The 22,147-nt window shown below is 40.9% G+C and overlaps 1 protein-coding gene across 1 annotated transcript in view; it reads left to right on the top strand.

Annotated features, from left to right (window-relative positions):
• Window positions 1–460: 460 nt before the first annotated feature.
• The window catches only part of prr16 (proline rich 16), a 263,269-nt gene continuing 241,582 nt past the window's right edge, over window positions 461–22,147 (top strand). The window contains exon 1 of the mRNA XM_078214606.1: window positions 461–1,271. Within this exon, the coding sequence (XP_078070732.1) occupies window positions 1,140–1,271 (132 nt within the window). The 5' untranslated portion in view covers window positions 461–1,139. The remainder of the gene's footprint in view (window positions 1,272–22,147) is intronic.

The following is a 22,147-nucleotide window of genomic DNA, read 5'->3' as shown; positions in this document are numbered from 1 at the left end:
CCGCTCCCGGGCAGTGGCTGTCCTGCTTTTTTGCAGAGGTTTCGGGCAATGAGACTGCAAGCTGCTCACTCTGTGCTGCCCTTCACCTGTTTAAACGGGAAGACCGCGGTTTCGCCAGGGAGCCTGCCCTCAAACCCAACTCTACCCCAAGACTGACTATCCCCTCGGTGGCAGTGACTTCAGACTGTGAGCAAGCAACTCCCCGTCTATCACTTTGGAAGTTAAACCGGACCGGACATTGCTGGCGAGTTGGTGGGCTTGTCTGCTTTCATTTAAACACAAGTTGTGCTCAAGGCTGGAAAGGTTAGACCCTGTCCAGTGTTCTCCCCCCCACCCCCCACCCCCCAACTCCATGGCGTCCTGCTTGGGGGATCCCAGTTATTTCCATCTCTTTCCCTTCCAGCAGTGTAGGTGTGACTTTGGGAGGGAGGGTGCAATCTAAGGTGGGCAAGCTAAATCTCTCTCCGTCATCCATCAGAGCTTCAATCTCTTTCCCTTCAATGTTTTAAGGGGAGTGGGTTGAAGGGTAATGGGACGGTGTTGTTGTGCAGAGTGTAAGTGGACAGGGCATTGAGCTGCCTCACTCTGTGTGTGTGTGGATGGGACACTTTGATCCAGTTCCTACTCTCCTCTAGATGCCAACTGGACTGTGCGCTCTTCGGTAACGATTCAGCGGCTGCCTGGATGCTGAAAGAAGCCTGAAGCGGCTCCGTGTGGATCTGCCCCTGTGTCCAACAAGCCCGGGAGAAGAAGGACACACCATGGGTTTGAGTGGAGCCAGCCGCCTCCTTTCAGCGGAGAGTTTGCAGGGGAGAATCGCTGCCGCCGCTTAGACCCCGGAAAGACACGGGCGGGGTATTTGTGTGCGGGATGGTTTTAATCAAAAGCAGCCTGGGATAATATTTACTTCCAGAGAGTGTGTGTGTGTTTTTTTTGGTGTTTCTAATTTGCCATGCAGACTGACGCAGGCGTACTGGCGAGATTTCCGCAGTCCCTGCGAGCCCGCAGTTGCACTGAGTTGATGGCAAACGGCGAAGGGACTGAGTCAGAGGCGGCGAGGAAGCAGCAAGATGCTGGGGGAGAGAGTGTCCGTTTCTGCATCCTGATCGTCAGTGTGCCCTTGTGACCCAGCCCAAACCATGTCAGCTAGCTCCAAAGAACCGGAGGGCGCAGCCTGCAAGGCAAAGGTAAAAGAACAGATCAAGACTATTGTAGACGATTTGGAGTTAGTCCTGGGCGATTTAAAGGACGTGGCTAAAGAACTTAAAGAGGTAAGGAATGTTTAGGAGAAATCAAAACCCGAAACAAAAGCTGGAAAATATGATTTTTTTTCTAAAGAGAGCAATAATACATTTTTTTTTGGAGGGGGACTCGTTTGTTGAGTGTAACTGGCGAGGGAGCAACAACTGTTGGAATATCTGGCACCGCGGTAAATGTTGCCCAACTGCACCAGATTGCAGGCAGCTCTACATTTCCAAACTTGTCTAGTCCCTCTTTTCCCGTCGGAGAAGGCTGATATGATGTAATTCTCTTCTCTCACTGGGCTGCTACAGTGACAGTTCCCCTGTCAACCTCTCCCCCCTCCCTCCCCCACCTCCTCACACGCCTGGCAAAACAAAACACTTTAGAACAACTTGTTTCCCGAATGAGACGTTTGCACGATCCAGCCTTGTTAGTCCCCAGGAGTGATGGAATATTCACTTTTGGCATCAGAGGGATGTCCACTCACTCCCCCCCCCGCCTCCCCCCCGAATGCCTCGCACTGATCTAGTAATTAATTTACAGGACTGCAAATTTATTACATTGCCGGATGATGCCACAGGGGATTAGTCGAATAATATATTGTCAAAATTCGGCTTGTGGGAAGTCGCTGTCACCCTACCTGGAACAGTTATACATATGAATTTATTCCACGTAAATGCACATACAGTCTGATTTATAACGCTTTCCTTTCGAAGGCAGTATTCCTGCATAAATTAACCTCGTTCACAAATCTAAAGCTCATTCTTCACCGCGCCATGCACTGGAATAGCTGTACAGTACTCCCATGGTCTCGGCGAGCACTGAAGTAACCCATTAAAGGTCATGATTAGTTACAGAACACTTTCATTCGAAATTGCCACAGTAACGTCAGTATTCTCTTGCCGCAGGGTGGAGGGAGCTTTAGTTCAGCTGAAAAAAATGTCAAATGAGCTAAACTGTTGGTATTCCTTTATTCGTTTTATGCAACGCTGTCAATACTTATTAATTACTTGACAAGACTTTGATTCTCTATACTACTACTCACATTAATACCACAAGGGTAAATGCCGAACCGGGTTAAGCAGCAATGAATAAAGAGCGCCTGCTGCCCAACCTTAAACATTTGTGAGGTTGCTCTTGACACTATCGTCCGGATCCTTCAATGGCCCTTTGGACGTTGATGCGATTGGTTCAATACATGTGCCTTGTCACAGGGATTAACACATGGTATGAATATTAGAATAAGGAATGGTCGGTTGCGAATTAATATGCATATAGTCTCGAGTTGGTTTGGGGACCACGTATGATTAAAGAACACGCAAACCTCCAAGCGCCCATGGATCCGGATATATCAATAGTTCATTGCAGACCAGCTGTTCTTTAGCATTGTGTATATTTGCAACATTCATGTACCCACCTTTCTCCAGTTATTTAAAATGGGCTGAATCATGTCAAGGGACGTTTACTGCGGACAGAGACTCAAATCAACAGGCTAATCAACAGACTAGACAGTTGCAGTAGGGATGTTAAAGGAGCAAGGTTATAATGAAACAATATGTATGAAATAACATGTAGCTGACAAAATGGCATTTTATGAATCTAGAGGAGAACTACAGCATCTTGAATGTTTTGTGTACATAGCAGAATTGACACCAGTCTTGAAGTAGTTGTTAAGGTGGCTGATATGGGGGGGGCGGGGGGGGGGTGGGGAGACTACATGCCCAAAGTAAATGGGGTCCTTTACAATTAAACTAGGTAAGCATTGTGAATATATTTAAAACAATAATTGTAATATATTTAATATATGTAATTTAGTAAAATATGTTGAAACGTTCGTTTTACTCTGCAATTCAGTGTTTATTGACTGGCATGTGAGCTTTTGTATCCTTCAGTGAATTAACTCCAGATGTCAATGCTTGGGAATTCACTTGATTTATCACAAGAGCCTATTGTTCATTATTGTGTGCAGTTTCTACAAGCAAAATAAAAGCACAAACACAATACTGTGAGAAAGCATTGCGAGTCACTGAATAACTTATTGCTAAAGCTTTGGGGATAAGTTGTTTTCGATCAGTTGATGTGCAGTTTTGCTGCTGGAGCCCCTTTGAGCTTTGAGTGATCAAGACTGTACTAAACTCCTCCCTGTACACACACACACATACAGGAAGTACCTTGGAATATTTTAGTACTTTAAATCTATTATATAAATGCAGGTTCTTTGTATTGTGATTGTGTATAGTCAGTTGACTGTTTTTAATCATTGTGATTGGCTTGGATTTATTTATTGATCAGCCAAGAGTAGCAATTAGCTGTCAATCTTTTTTTAACCATTCCGTGTTTGAGGCTAAAATAGTAATTGTGTAAAAAAAAAACTGCTAAATATTATTACTTAACGTAATGCAAAGATATGTTTTTCTTTCTTATATGTCTTTCATTTTCCCCCAAAAAGTTTAGGTTTCGCAACTTCTTTAAATTTTTGTGCTAAGATTCTCAAGATTTGGAGTTAACACAATGGAGAGGAGACACAAGGTGTAATTTGCAGACTTTATTTGTACTTATTAGAGCTCATTATCAACTTGGCTACATTTCTGCTGTCTTTTTCAATTATGCTGAATGTATTTAAGTTCAGAATTGGTGTTATACATCTGAAGTAATCAAAATATAAATGTTAGGATGTTCCAGGTAGCAATATATTTTAATTAGTTACATGGTAGTTAATTGATTATAAAGCATTATCAAGCACTTCCTCAAATTAAATTCACTTTTTAAATACTTTAAGTGGAACACTGGTTTCCAATAGTTTTAGTTCCAATATTTGCACACATTGTGTAGCATACAAACACTGTTTTGGTTGTTTTAATTCTAGATATAAGCCTTCTATGATTTTCAATTAACCAAACTCATTGTTATGTTTCAGGACGTGGTAACTTAATCCTGTAAATAGACTGACAAAGGTGGTTTCATTCAAAATATTTCCTGCTTAAATCATAACTTGAATTATTCCTTGTTGGCAGATGTATTTAATTGCATGGTTTTAATAAGTTAATTAAGGATCTTGAATCATCAGTTCATTTGTCATCCTTTTATTGAGAAAGACTTTCCAAAGGGAATGAGGAAGAAACATAAAATAAGTCATCAATTTACAATTCTACAGTAATGCTCATATTCAAATTCTTTCACTGTGGGACCCAGTTCCATATAATTTCAATAGTTTCTTCATTGTTTGACTGTACCACTCCAATTTTCTCATTTGGAACCTCAGTGCTTAAGTTAAAAAATTGATTCCCAATTAAAAATATAGTTTGAAAATTATTAGCCCAGTTTCCACTAATATATGCAGTGATGAGACTATCATAAGACAGGGCGGCATGGTGGCACAATGGTCAGCACTGCTGTCTCACAAAGCCAGGAACTCAGATTTGGTTCCGGCCTTGGGTGACTGCGTGGAGCTTGCACGTTCTCCCTGTGTCGGTGTGGGTTTCCTTCGGGTGCTTCGGTTTCCTCCCACAGTCCAAAGACGTGCAGATTAGGTGGTTTGGTCATGCTAAATTGTTCTTTAATGTCGCAAGATGTGTAAGTTAGATGGATTAGGCATGGTGAATGTGTAGGGTTATGGGGATAGGGCGGGGGAGAGGGACCTGCGTTAGATACTCAGAGAGTCGGTGCAGTTTTGGTGGGCTAATGGCCTCCTTTTGCACTGTCGGGATTCTATGATTATGGAATTGAAAAGTGATCAGATATGATTTTCACAATTAGAGGATATCTTTTTTGATGTTCTTGATGATGTGATTGTTATAAGCTACAAGATTTTGTGAACAATGTGTTCCAATCTTCAGTTGCTAAATACCCCAGATTCACCTTTGAAATCTCCAAAATAAACATATTCTGGACTTTGCTTTCAAAACCTCTAACCCAAAGTGCTATCGGAACATATTTTGCTTGACAAGAGATTCTGCAATTGTCACCACTGAAATCCCATTTATGTAGGTTAGGAAAATAATCATGGTGCTGATTAAGGGCCTATCTTGCCCATTGGTAACTGAATGATAAAGAGCAATTTCATGCTTAAGAGAAATCTTGTGAGATATCTTGTCATTCTGTTTGGTTTATTTGACCTCTCAGTACATGGGGCAGTGAGGAATGTTTGTGTGATGCTGAAAAAGGGATATAAATACAGAGTTACTATGAGAGAGAAAATCAATAATTTTCCAGCGTGTGCACATTGGGTCAAGTTGTGGGCTGCTAACTTAACAACTCCTAAATCATTTTTAAATGATCTGTTCCGCAAGAAAACTATTGCTTATCTGAAGTGTTCAAACATTACACTGGGCAGTTCAGTGCATATTGAAGGCACAAGATATTGATGTCAGTAAAATGACTTTAAAGGTCTATGGTTCTTGTCTATGATGTAGGTAATATATTTTCCACATCTTCGCCCAGTAGATAGGTAATATTGATTTTGCTAATGACTTGGATGTTCATAAAACATTTAAGGTAAAGAGCTTTCTATGTTAATATGTCATGAAGGTAGTGTTAAAAATTCCAAACTTAAAAATGTTTTGCCTTATAAAGCAATGAAAGAAATGCAGTGACTTGAGTCCATCAGGGCTGTAAAATATTTACATACAATAAAAATACAGGGAGGAATTTACTGTAGGCAACAGAGGTCTCGCCTTCCAACTGGCAAAAGTCTCTTTTCTGGGAAGGAACACCACTTCTATTTGCCAATCAGGCTTCTAACTGGGCAGTAGTGGATGCTGGGAAGGAGATGGCTCTCAAAGGGCCCACCTTACTCCTTCCTGATGCTGGATGGCTCCATCAGTCACTGAGTGCCATTTGAATGAGAAGTCCCACTGGAAGCCTGCAACAACACCAACAGAGTTTGCTTTCATGCTTTTCATGTGACAAGTTCCTCACCCGCCACTGGGTGAATACCACTGGCAGCAGGATGAGGCCCTAAATGGGCATTCATTGGTCGCTTAATGGCCTCAATTGATGACAGGACAGGAAGGCCATCCATGAGTCTTCCTGCTACAGACTTAAACTGGGCAAAGGTGAGAAGGCAGTGGGGTTTCCATCTGCCATTTCCCTCCCAATTAATGCTCCCCACTCCAAATTTACCAAGGTAGAGGGCACTAAATTCTGCCCATCTGTAGTGAAGTTTATGACTGATTTTAAAATAGAATTGGAAACGTATCTGGTACAATCAAAAAGCTGAACAAAATTTGGCAGAAGTACAATGTTAAGTTTTACAGAAGTCCCAATTGGATGTTGTTTTGTACTCCAACATTTTGATGCTACTCTCATCTCATTTGGCAATGGTAGATGAAAAGTTGGGAAACAATTGATCACTAATTTCATTGAAAGAATACCCCACGGGAAGATGAAAACAATTGTTTTTCTATTGTTTTCGGCAAGGTTGCATTTATTACCCATCACAAGTTTCCCTGAGAAGATGCAGATGGATTTTCTTATTGAAAATTTTCTGTCCATCTGTTGCAGGTTATTCCACAATATGTTAGATAGTGACTTCCAGCTACAATTAAAAACAAAAGCATACATCCAAGTCAGAATGACATGTGACTTGAGGGTAACCTAGAATTTTTGTTTGAGCATGAGTACTGATCCATCGTCCATCTCTCATAAGAGGTCAATGGGCAAAATGAAAACACATGGGATAGGCAGTAATGTATTCGCATGGATCAAGAATTGGTTGACATATTCACTAGAGTTTAGAAGGATGAGAGGAAATCTGATTGAAATTTGAACAGGGTTGGACAGATTAAATGCAGAGAGGATGTTTTCCCTGGTTGGGGAATCTAGAACCAAGGGACACAGTCTCAGGATACAGGGTAGACCATTTAGGACTGAAATCAGGAAAGATTTTTTCAAAGGGCAGTGAATCTGTGGAATTCTCTACCACAGAAGGCTGGGGAGGCTATGTCACTGAATGTAGTCAAGAATTACATAAATAAGTTTATTAGATTTTAATGGCAGCGAGGGGAATTGGGATCTGGGAATTTTGCATTGGGATAGAGGATCAGCCATGATCATATTGAATGGCGGAGCAGGCTCAAAGGGCCAAATGGCCTACTCCTACTCCTCCAAGTTTCTGTGTTTCTATAATAGTTTTGTGCCCCAATAAGAGAGTTGTAAATGATAACATTTGAATACGATGAGTCATCAGCCCACCTTTATCTTTGTGTCAAAGTTGGAAAGGGAACGGACCCATTAACTAAACTTATGGTTAAAATGGATATGACTGAGAGAGTCTGTTTTGTTTCCAAGGAGCTGATAAAAGGCCTGTTGTTTGTGTGAATGGAATATGTAACTACTGTATGCATTTAATTTGCCTCATGAAATTTATGTATTTTATCTCACATTGTGCTGTGTGCCTTTGATGGTGCTTTCCATCCAGTAAAGATATCACCGAGCATTAGATAATGAGAACGTCTACTGACACAGCAAAATGTAAAAGATGATGTGAGCAATCACTGACAGTCTTGTTCAGGGTCTTGGTCAATGAAATATTCAGAGCGAAACGGAAAGAGTCAGAACAAAAAATCTATGTAGTCGTCTCCCGAGAGACTTTTCTGTTTAATTTGAGTCCTGAAATGATTGTTAGTCCTGGATGTACGACATCAAAGATAGTTGTCCTGGATTTGAAAGTGCAGTGACTTGGCAAAATATCAGCTGCGTATCCATTTTTTACAAGATCATTCGAAAAGAAAGTTGGAAATGTTCAATACATTTTCTTGAAGCTTGCAAGGAAACTTGTGTCATTTGTTTTTAGGAAGAGTGTTTACAAATTTGTCATTAACTGGTGATATAGTTCCATGTGCTCAATGGGGCCATATATGCAGCTTTCATCACTTACTCAAAACTTAATTTCAGTCTTGTTATTATGTAAAGGCAGAACTCTGTCAATATAGTCACCTGACTAAATATGATTATTGTTGCAACTTAATATAACGTTGGCTATATAGAGCTGCAGGTTGCCTTTAATTGTACCCTTCTGGCAGTACCTTTTTTGTTGTAATCCAGCACATTCTGTTCAAATAACTTTCTTTTTCAGCCTGGTAACAATGCTGATTGTTAACCACATATTGACAACACAGTGCATAAATATCCAAAAAAAGGAAAGTAATAAATGCATGTAAAGGACTCCACCAAAAAAGCTTTGGAACAAATTAGTTCACAGACTTGTGTCTGTTGGATTTGCTTGTGTAATATTATCCCTTCAATGAATAGGCTAAACTGTAGGTTAACATACTAAAGAAGTAAAGCTTTTAGTCATGATTCCACCAGGCCCTAAAAATATTTTTTTTAAACAAAGTTTATTTATTATTGTCACAAGTAGGTTTACATTAACACTGCAAAGAAGTCACTGTGAAAAATTTTTCACAAAATGTTTCCGGCTTATTTTTTCATTGAGAGTCATAGAAGTTTACAGCATGGAAACAGGCCCTTCGGCCCAACTTGTCCATGCTGCCCTTTTTTACCACTAAGCTAGTCCCAATTGCCTGCAATTGGCCCAGATCCCTCAAAACCCATCTTGTTCATGTAACTATCTAAATGCTTTTTAAAGGACAAAATGTTACCTGCCTCTACTACTGCCTCTGGCAGCTCATTCCAGACACTCACCACTCTCTGTGAAAAAATTGCCCCTCTGGGTTCTTTTGTATCTCTCCTCTCTCACCTTAAATCTATGCCCTCCAGTTTTAGACTTCCCTACCTTTGGGAAAATATGTTGGTTATCTACCTTATCTAGGCCCCTCATTATTTTATAGACCTCTATCAGATCACCGCTAAGACTCCTATGCTCCAGGGAAAAAAGTCCCAGTCTATCCAGCCTCTCCTTATAACTCAAACCATCAAGTCCCAGTAGTATCCTAGTAAATCTTTTCTGCACTCTTTCTAGTTTAATAATATCATTTCTGGAATAGGGTGACCAGAACTGTACACAGTATTCCAAGTGTGCCTTACCAATGTCTTGTACAACTTCAACAAGATGTCCCAACTCCTGTATTCAATGTTCTGACCAATGAAACTGAAGTGGGGAAAAATATACAGATGAGTACGCTTTAAAAAATGACTGCCTGGCACATAAACAGTCACCTGGGAAAGAGACTGTGTTTACCCCAGTCCAACGCCGGCATCTCCACATCAAAGAGACATTAAACAGGCACTGACTTTTAGTACAGACAGCCACCTGAGGTTAAAACATAAAGGACAGACAGCTATTTAAAGTTAAACATGCAGGAATCAGATCCTGCAGGAAGCCAGCCAGGGCTTGAGGCACTCTTTAGGATAAGGACAAAAGGGTTGGGTAAAGAGATTAGCTACAGGTGGGATCAGGAATACATAACTGCAGGAAAACCAATTACTGTAAATTACTGTATAAATAGACTGAAACTAAAACCATTGATGGTCACCGATGTAGGAAATGTATCCATTCATAGAACAATGCGATGTTAACATGCTTATGTCTGTATCTGTCTGTATTTGTCTATAACGATGTGTTAACGATTGATCACCTACTTGATTACAACGATGTGATAATGGCTAGATGTCCGGTCCATCTATTGTGTGAAGGGTATAAAGATGGAGCGCTCCTATTGTCTCATTGAGAGAAGGTTTGCTACTTGTTAGTGCCTTGTCTCCACGAAGCTTCGTTAAAATAAAACTGTATTCTTGAAACCTTCAAGCCTGACTCAGTAGTACATTTCCCACAACAATTGGCGTAGACGGCACGGATCCTATTACTGGTGAGATCGATTGGCCACAATCGGAGCTGGGGTAGAGATCACTGAATCTGTGAGAGTCAGACAAGATCAAGAATACAGTTTGCAAGGGGTTAAACTTAAGGGGTTAAACTTAAGGGGTATTTGTAGTAATAAGTATTGTTGTATATGATATAGTGATAAGTACTAACTGCTGATAGTGATAAGTAACTGTTGCTTGTGCTGACCGACAAGAGGACAAGGTAGTGCCTGTCTCAAAACCCTGCCTTAGACTGGCTGTTAAGAGGAGAAACCTCCCACGCGAAGGCCAGGAGATTGAGACACCAAGGGCACTTAGGATTGTGAAGCACAAGTGGCAGAGGTCGGTTAACATCAAACTCTGTAATGGCGAACAAACGCAGAGTTGCTATCTGATTGCATGAAAGTTTGAAAAGTTGGGAACTGTACTGTCAATGTTGCGAAAAGCGGGGCGGAAAACAAGCTTGATCAACTCTGACCTAAACCGGACTCCGGTGGAGAAGCACATTGCCGAGGTGGTAATAGTGAAAGCCGTGAGTATAACCTGAAACCCTGTAATGGTAGTGAAACACGATGCTAGAGTAGTAATCGTGGCCGGGGATAGTGAAGTCCCTATGGTAGAGAGCACACTTTACTAGGGAGTAATCGTGGCCGGGATTAGTGAAGTCTGTGAAATGGCAGATAATGAAGTTAAAAGAGGGCTTGCAGGTTCTCTTATTGAAGTTTACATGACAGACAGGAAAGAGTTAATAAAGAGAATGCAAAAGGATGGCTGGGATACTTCTCAGACATTAGAGCAGCAGAGAAAGTGGATAGATAAAGAAAAGAGAAACAAGACAAAGAAGATAGGAGTAATGTTAATACATCAGTTAGCTGGTCTAATTGAGCAAGTAGTCGCGTCTACTAAGAAGTGGAGTGAAGATAAAGAAAGGATTAGAGAATTAGAATCCCGAGTGAGGGAACTGGAGAAGCAAAACCAGGTTTCAGAAGAAAAGCAATGGAGAGGGGAAACTGTTCCTCTACCTCCTTATGAGTCCATACAGCAGGGACCAACCGCTCCTTCAGAGGAGTGGGAAGCGCTGGAACACAACTTAGCGCCAGTAACCCGAGGGAAAACAAATGCGCAACCAAAGGCAACTTATCAACCCTTCACCCAGTTTACAGCAGAGATTCAGAGGGTATTAGGGAATGCTCCCACTAACTGGAGCAGAATTACCACAACAAAACAGTTAAAAGGGGAAGGAGCTTCTGAATACGGGGAACGGTTGTTCCAGGTATATCAAGAGTGCTCAGGACAAGGGAACCCAGGTTGAGGGGATTGCGCGTTCATCCAGGCTTTTAAGGATGGACTCTCCAGCGCTCACCAGGTCATCCTAAAAATGGGAGTGATTATGTCCCAAGATTACGATGAATTGGTAGAATGGGCTAGTGGCATACCTGGAGGTGGATAGGAGAGATCTTAGTTTTGTATTTCAGTGTGTTTGTGTGATCTGGTTAGCTTGTCGAATGTAGGTGGTTGTTGTTGTATTAGATTGAGAGCAGGAGCTGAAGCCTGTTTGTTCCTGTGGAGTGTTTGTTGCAGGCAGTGGGCGCAGTGCATTGCACCCTGGTTTAGCCTCAGGGGGCTGGGGAAGTGTTAAGACTGTTAAAGATTAAAGTGATAAGATTTATTGAATTTACTTCTGTTTTGAGTTAATTAAATTATAAGAGTTAGTTGAGAAGTTAAGAGAAGAAAATAAGTAATTTTGTGGAAAGATAGAAAAGCAGGAACAAAAGAATGAGGTAAATATATTGTCTATGAGTCAGTTTAAAGTATATCAAGTCAGTGAAATACAATATTAAAGTCCGCAGAATATCGCGATTTACGAACGTCGGATAGTTTAGTATTCTGTAACTGGTTAAGATTATGTACTGCCGTCAGAAGTTCATATGCCCTCTATTATTCAAGGTTTGCCAAATATAAAAACACTGCAAAACTTACAATCTAGCCAGTTAAGAATCAAACCAAAACGTTTCTAATCAAATAACTCGTATGTATTGTACCTACTTTGATTTTGATTTGGCGCCTGTTATTTTCCTAGAGTGCGGGGGTTTTGATCTGGAGCTCAGTTTAAAAATGGAAACGGCTTGAATTAAAAGGGTTTGGATATCACGGTTACGATGTGTAAAGTGGTATGATACAGCTGCCGCTTGATTATTTTTATTATACAGTACAGCATTGCCATATAGACCCGAGAATAACATCAAATCCTGAAAAGCCTTAACCAACTTTGTATGATATATTTATATACTATATATTGTGTATCAAATTAGAGATAATGTAAGAGTACATCATATAAAGATCGGAGCTGTATGGCATGTGATTTTAATGGGGAAAGCGATGTCTTTTGATAAGATTACATACAAATTGCCCCTCTGGACACTTTTGTATCTCTCCCCTCTCACCTTAAACCTATGCCCTCTGGTTTTAGACTCCTCTACCTTTGGGAAAAGATATTGACTATCTACCTGATCGATGCCCCTCATTATTTTATAGACCTCTATAAGATCACCCCTCAGCCTCCTATGCTCCAAAGAAAAAAGTCCCAGTCTATCCAACCTCTCTTTATAACTCAATCCATCAAGTCCTGGCAGCATCCCCATAAAACTTTTCTGCACTCTTTCTAGTTTAATAATATCCTTTCTATAATAGGGTGACCAGAATTGCACACAGTATTCAAAGTATGGCCTTACCAATGTCTTGTACAACTTAAACAAGACATCCCAACTCCTGTATTCAATGTTCTGACCAATGAAACCAAGTATGCTGAATGCCTTCTTCACCACCCTATCCACCTGTGACTTCACTTTCAAGGAGCTATGAACCTGTACCCCTCGATCTCTTTGTTCTGTAACTCTCCCCAACGCCGTACCATTAACTGAGTAAGCCCTGCCCTGGTTCAATCTACCAAAATGCATCACCTCACATGTATCTAAATTAAATTCCACCTGCCATTCATCGACCCACTGGCCCTATTCATCAAGATCCAGTTGCAATCCTAGATAACCTTCTTCACTGTCCACTATGCCACCAATTTTGGTGTCATCTGCAAACTTACTAACCACACCTCCTAAGTTCTCTTCCAAATCATTAATATGAATGGCAAATAACACTGGACCCAGCACCGATCCCTGAGGTACACCGCTGATCACAGGCCTCCAGTTTGAAAAACAACCCTCTAAAACCGCCCTCTGTCTTCTGTCATCAAGCCAATTTTGTATCCATTTGGCTACCTCACTATGGATCCCGTGAGATTTAACCTTATGCAACAACTACCATGTGGTACCTTGTCAAAGGCCTTGCTAAAGTCCATGTAGACAACATCGACTGCACTGCCCTCATCTACCTTCCTGGTTACCCTTTCAAAAAACTCAATCAAATTCGTGAGATATGATTTTCCATTCACAAAGCCATGCTTTTTGTCCCTAATTAGTCCTTGCCTTGCTAAATGCTTGTAGATCCTGTCTCTCAGAATACCTTCCAACAACTTACCCACTAAAAATATTATGCTTACCGGCCTATAGTTCCCAGGCTTTTCCTGCAGCCCTCTTTAAACAAAGGCACAACATTTGCCACCCTGCAATCTTCAGGCATCTCACCTGTGGCTGTCAATTATCCTTTAGAGGTCCTACTCTCTCCCTAGTTACTCTTTTGCCCTTTATGTATTTGTAGAAGATCTTTGGATTCTCCTTTGCCTTATCTGCCAAAGTAATCTCTTGCCCCCTTTTTGCCCTCATGATTTGATCACGACTAAACAATGAAAATATGTGAATCATGTCATATGTGCAATAATCCCTCACTATCAGGAATACATTTGTGCCTTCTAGTATGTCCTCCCCCATTGATGTTCCACCTATCAAAGTTAAAGGCCTGAGAATTGTGAGAAGTGAATGAGCAAATTGCCAACTTCTCCCCAGTAAGTGAGATTCCACACCAATTCTGTAAACTTATATTTGTGGTTTTACCACAGCAAAAATAATCCACAGCTCTTCTGGACCTAAGACGATTTGGCAAAATAGTTTTCTTCGTAGTGAAACTAAAATTTTAAGAGATGCCACAAGTCTAATTATTACTGCCACTATCCCATCATAGAATCCCTTGCAATGTGTGCTGTGAGAAGCAGTTATAAATGACTGATGGTTCAGAAAGTGATACCAAGTAAGGCAAATTTACTGGTAATGTTACTGAAGACATGATCCACATGTGATCCACTTCATGATGTACCTTTAGTGAATTAGGAATTGCACGTGTGACAACGTAACCAGCATGCCTGATTTATTGGTGAATTCTGATATCTAATGTTAATTTATAAACTGTAATTGCTGCTTTGAATTTCAGCTCTGTGGATGCAAGTACATGTTTTAATGCTTTGGTATTTATTTGCTAATTTATTCATTTAATGAAAAATCAATGTAGATGTTCTGGTAGCTGTAGATTATTGGACTCTTGTTTACGTTTCATTCTTAATGCTTGTTTATTATCAGGTTTTCTCTGAGGGAATAATTTGTCATTTTTGACTGGCTCATTAAAGAAAAAGGCGGTAAACTGCCTGAGTGGTCCCTCTCTTCATTTAATCACAGTGCCCAACTGCCTCTCCCAGCAGATCTGCCAAGCATTCGTTAATACGTCTGAAAAATTAAACATTTCCCTCTAGGGAAGCAGGAGAATAGCATGGACACATTTAGCTTTTTTGAATTCAGAAGATAGTGAGAACATTTGAGGCGGAAACATTAAAAAACACACTTTTTAAAAGAACAGTGGCACATTAGCAGTGAAAATCTGATTTGTTAAATGTTCGTGACTATGTAATTGTTCATAAATTAGTAAAACCAAGATTCTATAAAAGGCTTTGCTGCTGTTGCTGGACATGTAGCGTTGTGTAATATCTTTTACCTTTACTTTTTGATAGGTCATTTTGTATTAAAAACGGAAAACACTGGAAAGACTCAGCAGATCAAGCGGTGCCTATGGTCAGGTCGATAACCTTTCATTAGAATTGATAAAAAAAGTTAAAACAATGTACCAACTTTTAAACATGGCAGAGGTGGGGAACGGGAACAAAGAGCTAAAAGGAAAGATCTTTGGGTGGAAGGAAAAAGAGCTTAAATAACAGGTGTGATGGTGCAAAGCAAAAGGAAATGATAATGAAGTTTTAAAGTTTATTTATTCATGCAAGTCAAGTAGGCCTATATTAACACTGCAATGAAGTTACTGTGATAATCCCCTAACCGCCACACTCCGGCGCCTGTTCAGGTACACTGAAGGAGAATTTAGAATGGCCAGTGCACCAAACCAGCACTTCTTTTGGACTGTGGGAGGAAACCGGAGCACCTGGATGAAACCCACGCAGACATGGGGAGAATATGAAGACTCTGCACAGAGTGACCCAAGCCAAGAATCAAACTCGGGTTCCTGACGCAATGAGGCAGGAGTGCTAACCACTGTGTCACTGCGCCGCCCCAGGAAATGAGAGAAGGAAAGCAACAAAAGATGTGTCGAGAGGAGATCTAAATGAGTCAGCAGAATCATTATTGACAGCTGCTGTTTGGAAAAAATGGAGCAGGAGCTAGTTATGATCTGAAATTTACAGTTCAAAAGGTTCTGGGGTGTTGAATCAAAAGCTGAGGTGCTGCTCCTTGAGCTGCATTGGAATAGTGTTAGAAGCTGGGGATAGAAGCCATATGTGAGTAGGACAGAGAAATTAATTGACAGGTGACTGTCATAATCAAGGTCATGCTTGTGGACTGAACAGAGGTGCTCCATAAACAGGTCACCCAATCTGCATTGTCTCCACGTAATAGAGGAGAAGTCATAATGAGCAGTGAAGACAATGTTGTAACAAATTGAAACAAGTACAGATAAATGGCAGTAAGAGGGCAGATGTTGCCCTACACTTGCCAGGGAAGATGCCATGGAAAGGTGAGGATTTGTCATGGGTGATTGGATTATGAACAGAATGGTCCCTTTGAATGCTGAAAGGGAAGGGGAGAGGTAGATGTGGAAAATGGGCGTATCACACTGTAGGTGACAGAAATGGTGGTGGATGATTCATTGAGCGTGGAGGCTGCTGAGGTGGAAAGTGAAGTTATGGGGAACCCTAACTGGGTTCAGGAGGAAGGAGAGGTTGTGAGAACAGAATTAAAGGACATGGAATGGACATGGTCAAAACGAGCGATTTGCAGTATATAATGCTTTTTAGGTTCACCAGATATGTCAAAGCACCTTGTATAGCCCATGAATATTTTTGAAATGTAGTCATTGTTTCAGTGTTGGAAATGTGGCAATCCTTTCATACAGCAAAGTTCTACAAATGGCAATGTGATAATGACCAGATAGTCAGTTTGTGTTCTATTGATTGAGCATTAAATAATGACCAAGACATTGAGGGAGGCTTCAATTTAACATCTGAAAACAACATGTCCAACAGTGCAACACTCCCTCACTATTGCACTGGAGAGTCAGTCTTGATTTTTGTGCTCAAGCACTGACGTGGGATTTGAATCAGGTACTTTGTTAGTCTGAGATAAGGGGCGCGATTCTCCCATCGCGACCTGCAACTTTTCTGGCTTATGGTGTTGAAGCTATGGACAGAAAATCTCCAGAGGAGATGAGGGAAGTGACAGCTTGATGTTTGGTGGAATTGTAGTCTGGAGTAGGTGTCAGAGAATGGTCATTCAGATCCCTCTGTGCAGAGTTTTGTTTTGCAGTCAACAACAGAGATACTTGTGACAGCAGGGCCAATAATATTAGATTGGACCTGAGAGAACAGAATGCTGGAAGGTCAAAGGCAAATGGATAAAAGTGAGAAAGAGGAGTAGATAAATTGAAATGGCTGGTGTCATTAAATCTACCGACAAGGTTTTGTTGTTATTTGGCCAGCATTTGAGGCTAAACCCCAACTCTTTAACACTTTATCCTGCTTCCACTTGCACTGTGACCCCACCAACGAACATCACATCTTAATTCTCCAAACTGTCATTAATCTCACCTCCTCTAGAAATATACCCTCCATGGCCTCCAACCACATAATCCCTGAAAACCATGCAATCTGCTTCCACCTCCTCTCTGTGATCCACAGACACGACTGCTCTGGCAGGTCTATTGTTTTCCTGTCCTTACCCTACGGAACTGATTTCTTCCTCTCTCAATTCTTTTTTCGCCCCTTGTCCAGTCTCTTCTCACAAACACCCTGTTACTTGCCTGACGGTCTCCATCACTTTTTAACAGTTTTCAGTTTCCTGGTCTTAACTGTCTCCTTTTCATCACGGTAGTCCAATTCCACCACCCCTACCCAAACCCTCCACCTAGGCTGAATACCTTTGCTTTTTTCTTCAGTTGAGACACAACCTGCCACCATTCTTCCATCTATTTGAAATTATTCTCATAGCGAACAATTTAATTTTTGAAGTTTATTTCCTCCAAATATAGGTATCGCAATGAGAACCTATATGTGTCCAAGCTGGGTCAGTCTTTTCATTGGACATATGAAGTATTTAAATTGCTTCCCTCAACTTTATCCAGTACATTGGTAACTGTATCGATGCCATTTCTACTCTGCCTTGAACTGAAAGACGTAATCATGTTTGCTTCCAGTTTCCATCTTCCCTCTCCTTCATATGCTTGTTCTCAGCCTCTTCCTTTCCTTGACTTCTCTGTCTCCATTTCTGGTGATAGGCTATTGGCCAATATCCACTGTAAGATCATTGGCTACAACAGCTACCTTGATACCACTTCCTTTCACCCTGTCTCTTGTAGGAATTCTATTCAGTTCTTCCAGTCCCTGTTGAACCTGTTCTAATGATGTGCCCTTTCATAACAGTTCTTCTCATATCTCTTCCTCTTTTACTCAACAGAGATTTCTCCACCATTGTGGTTGATAGAGCCCTTGGGGCAGCATGGTGGCACAGTGGTTAGCACTGCTGCCTTACAGCACCAGGGACTTGGGTTCAATTCCGGCCTCGGGTCACTGTCTGTGCGAAGTTTGCACATTCTCCCCATGTCTGCGGGGGGTTCCTCCGGGTGCTCTGGTTTCCTCCCACACTCCAAAAATGTGCAGATTAGGTTGATTGACCATGCTAAATTGATCCTATTGTCAGGGGGATAAGCAGGGTAAATGTGTGCAGTTATGGGAATAGTGATCTGGGTGGGACTGTGATCGGTGCAGACTCGATGGGCCGAATGGCCTCCTTCTGCATTATAGGGATTCTATGATTCTATGACCGTGCCTCTCCTATTCCCATACTTCTGCTCTGTCTCCCCTTCCCTCGCCCATGAGCATGATAGAGTTCCTTTTATCGTTACCCTCCATCCTTTCAACAAATCATTCTCCCCCTGTCTCCACAATTTTTTCTTTCCCTTTTCTTTTAGCATTTCTAAGGGAACATTCCCTCAGAGAAGCCCAAATCCAGCTTTCAACCACCCACAATATCCCCTCTCCTTGCATGATACATGCTTGTGCAAGCACAGGAGATGCAACATCTACCTCATTACCTTATCCCTTTCCAATATCTTAGGTCTCAAACACTCCATTCAGGGACCCAACAAGTTACTTCTACTACTTTAATTTTAATATACTATAATATTCATTATTCACAATGTGCTCATCTCCACAATGAGGAAATCAAATGCAGATTGGGTAATTGCTTTATGGATCTCTTCGATTCAGTCCACAAGCTTGACATCAAGCTAACGGTCTCCTGTAACTTTAATTGCTTAGCTCTCAATCTGACCTTTCTGTTGTTAGCTTCCGAGATAGTCACAATGAAAACCAACAGCACCTCACTTTTCAATTGGGTACTTTATAACCTCCTGGACTCAACAACAAATTCAAAACTTTAATTTTCCTTGGACTATAACAATTGATGATTCTGCGTTCAATGTTATATCTCCCCTGGAGCCATCACTGTTTCTTTACTTGTCCCATTATCATCCCTTTTTGCTGGGGGCCATTGTCCCTTTCATCAATTTTTGTCCCCTCTATCACAGATGTTTCCTTTTGTTTTATTTCATGCTTCCATGCTGCTGTGCTTGCTTAAAACCTGCCACATTTCTAATTATTTAGAAATGTGATCTGCCTGTCTCTCTGCCTGTCTCTCTGCTTGTCTCTCTGCCTGTCTCTCTTGGTTTTTTCAGCATTTTCTGTTTTTATTTCCGATTTCGAGCATCTGCAGTATTTTGCTTCTGTATTTCTTAATATTGTGATATGTAAGAAATAAATTTTCCTTCATTGAGGGTCATATATGTTTATAACAGTCTACTCTGTTAATGGCTTTTGCATTAGAAATCATGTCTCGATTTCTAGTGCATGAAAATATTGAGTTCAAAGATTTAATGAGAAGTGTGAAGATACTTCAATTCACAGGAGAATTTGATAAAAAAGGAACTTTACCTGATTAGTTTCACACTTTTTAAGTTCTTTTTGACATTGCTGTAAATACAAGAAGACCTTTTAAAAATTCTGCAGTAGGTTTTGAATGACATTTTATTATTGAGCAGACATGTTATTACTGTATTCCTTCATCTTGTTGTCTGGAAGTTAATTCAATGTGACCTCTAGATTTTTTGGTACAAAAATGCTGGCAGAAATGTCAGGTTACAATGCTTTTGTGATGGTTATTTCATACCTCACAGCCCACTAACAAGCTGAGGTCCATCTAAAGCTATTGTTGCCATTGCTAAGATCTTCTAACACCTTTCTGATACTCCTGGACAGAATACAAGAATAAACTTGTCATCTGATCAGCAGTTGTTTCCTGCTTATTCAGTAGTCCCTCTCAGTCCTTGGCTCAGAAAGAGGAAGGAATAATGGGGTCCTGTCCTGATCATCCAGCATAGAGTGGCAAATTTGGCTTTGATGTTCTTTGTGATCAAATATTCTGCTGAGATGTACAGTCCAACTATTACAAAATGGACACTTTGTCAAGAAACTAGAGCAGTGGAGGGTATTCTGTGACCCGTGGCCACATGCAGCCCATCTGGATTCTAAATGTGGTCCCTGAGACATTTTGTTGACCATTGTTCACGCGCAGAGTTTTCAGATTCTGCTTGTTTCCTCCATGTCATTTTTTTTCCTAATGACTAAAGTGATTTGCACATAAAATAAGGGCAAGTAAGGTATGTGCTGATTGCACACAACACTGACTATGAGAGCCGTGCATTCCCATCCTTCTGATCAAAGTGTAAATAGTTATTTTGTTTTTACCATTTGAAGTTGATGATAGCTGTACAAATGGATAAGTGATTAAGCATTTTCTAGAACTCATTATGAAATATTCAGTTGTATTCAATCTTATTCATGGGGTCATGATTAGTGAACGAGCCCTACTTCAATCATGCAGCTACTGCAATGAAGGAGGGCCCCTCATGCAGCCCACTCACTAGCCAAGATTTCCCATCACTGTACTAGAGGGACGCTGGCACCTGTAGAGCCATACCTCATTGTGACTATGAAAGAAGGTGAGAGATTTTTAAATAGGCAATAAGTCAGCTATGCATAACAGTGCAAAATGCTTAATTGCCTGATATTTGTTGGAATTTGAAAGCTTTGTTATATTAATCATGTATTACAATCCCCATAGCGATTAATAATGCTTAAAAAGAAATTCTAAATTCCAGTTAATAGCTGAAGAGGAGAACACAGCAAGATTTCACATATTGTAAGTTTTACTGTAACAAATGACTAAAGCACTATTGAAGAACTGTTATCATTATAGAAAACATATGCTTTACACCATAGAAAGGAATTTCACTTTTCTAATTGTTGCCTATTGTATGCTCCACAGAATTAGAGTTTATAACAAACAATCCACGGTTGTTCACTGCTCCTAATTGGTTCCCGTAACTTCCTTTCACTAAATAGATATTTTGAGTGACTGCCTCCAGACACTTGTCTTATTTTATACAGAGTTTCCTTAATCCACTACCAGCAATAAAGCCCGTCCAAGTGATTCTTCCCCTCTGGTCACACCATGATGAATCACCCGGAAACCTTAGATGGCTGTGGGTTACATCTCTGTGAATAGAGACCGTCTCCTTCCTGCATCTGACTCTGGCTGTAGTTCACAAAACTAAATAGCCTCTCCTCTCTTTTGATGACACAAAAGTACTGTCCCATCTGTGATATCCATTGATTTGTAGGGAAGCCCGTAACCTGATCTCAAAAATGGTTTTCTCTATACATTTTGCTGTGGCAATGTCAAACACATTAACATTGCAACACAAACAGAAAATGTTGAAAAATCTCAGCAGGTCTGACAGCATCTGTGGGAAGAGAACTCCATCTGACGAAGGAGCAGTGCTCCGAAAGCTTATGGTATTTGCTACCAAATAAACCTGTTGGACTTTAACCTGGTGTTGTGAGACTCCTTACTGGAAGAGAATAGAGCCAACGTTTCGAGTCCGGATGACCCTTCGTCAGAGCTGAGAGCAAAGAGAATCAGCTGAGATTTATACTATGAGGATGGGAAGGGGGCGAGGGTTGGAATGAGGCAAAGGGAATGTAAATGAAGATACAGAAGGTTGAGAAGGTGCTAAAAGTGTCCATTAAGTGATCAGAATGTATGAACGGCAGAACAGAACTACAGATTGTTAAAGGACTGCCTGAGGAATGTGGCAGTTGCCCTGAAAGGAGTGAGGGGTGGATAGAAGGAGCAAGAAGGAGAGCAGGAATGGAGAAGTGGAAAAATGGAAGTGAGAGAGAAGGATGATAAAATGGATGAATGAGATGAAACAAAATGAAATAAAGTAAATGGAATTGGGGTGAAGATGGAGTTCATGCTCTGAAGTTGTTGAACTCAGTGTTCAGTCCAAAAGGCTATAAAATGCCCAATCGGAAGATGAGGTGCTGTTCCTCCAGTTTGCCTTGGGGTTCACTGGAACATTGCAAAAGGCCAAGGACGGACATGTGAACAGGAGAGCAGGGTGGAGTGTTGATGTGGCAAGCAATAGGAAGGTCTGGCTCCTGTTTGCGGACTGAACTAAGGTGTTCGGCAAGTTAATCTCCTAGTCTATGTTTGGTCTCCCTAATGTAGCGTAGGCCACATTGGGAGCAGCAAATACAATAGACCAGATTGAAGGAGGTGCATGTGAAGCACTGCTTCACCTG

This window comes from Mustelus asterias, chromosome 6, assembly GCF_964213995.1.
Source record: "Mustelus asterias chromosome 6, sMusAst1.hap1.1, whole genome shotgun sequence".
Taxonomy (NCBI): domain Eukaryota; kingdom Metazoa; phylum Chordata; class Chondrichthyes; order Carcharhiniformes; family Triakidae; genus Mustelus; species Mustelus asterias.
Note: the sequence above shows the minus strand (reverse complement) of the source record. Positions and strands in the feature narration are given on the sequence as shown.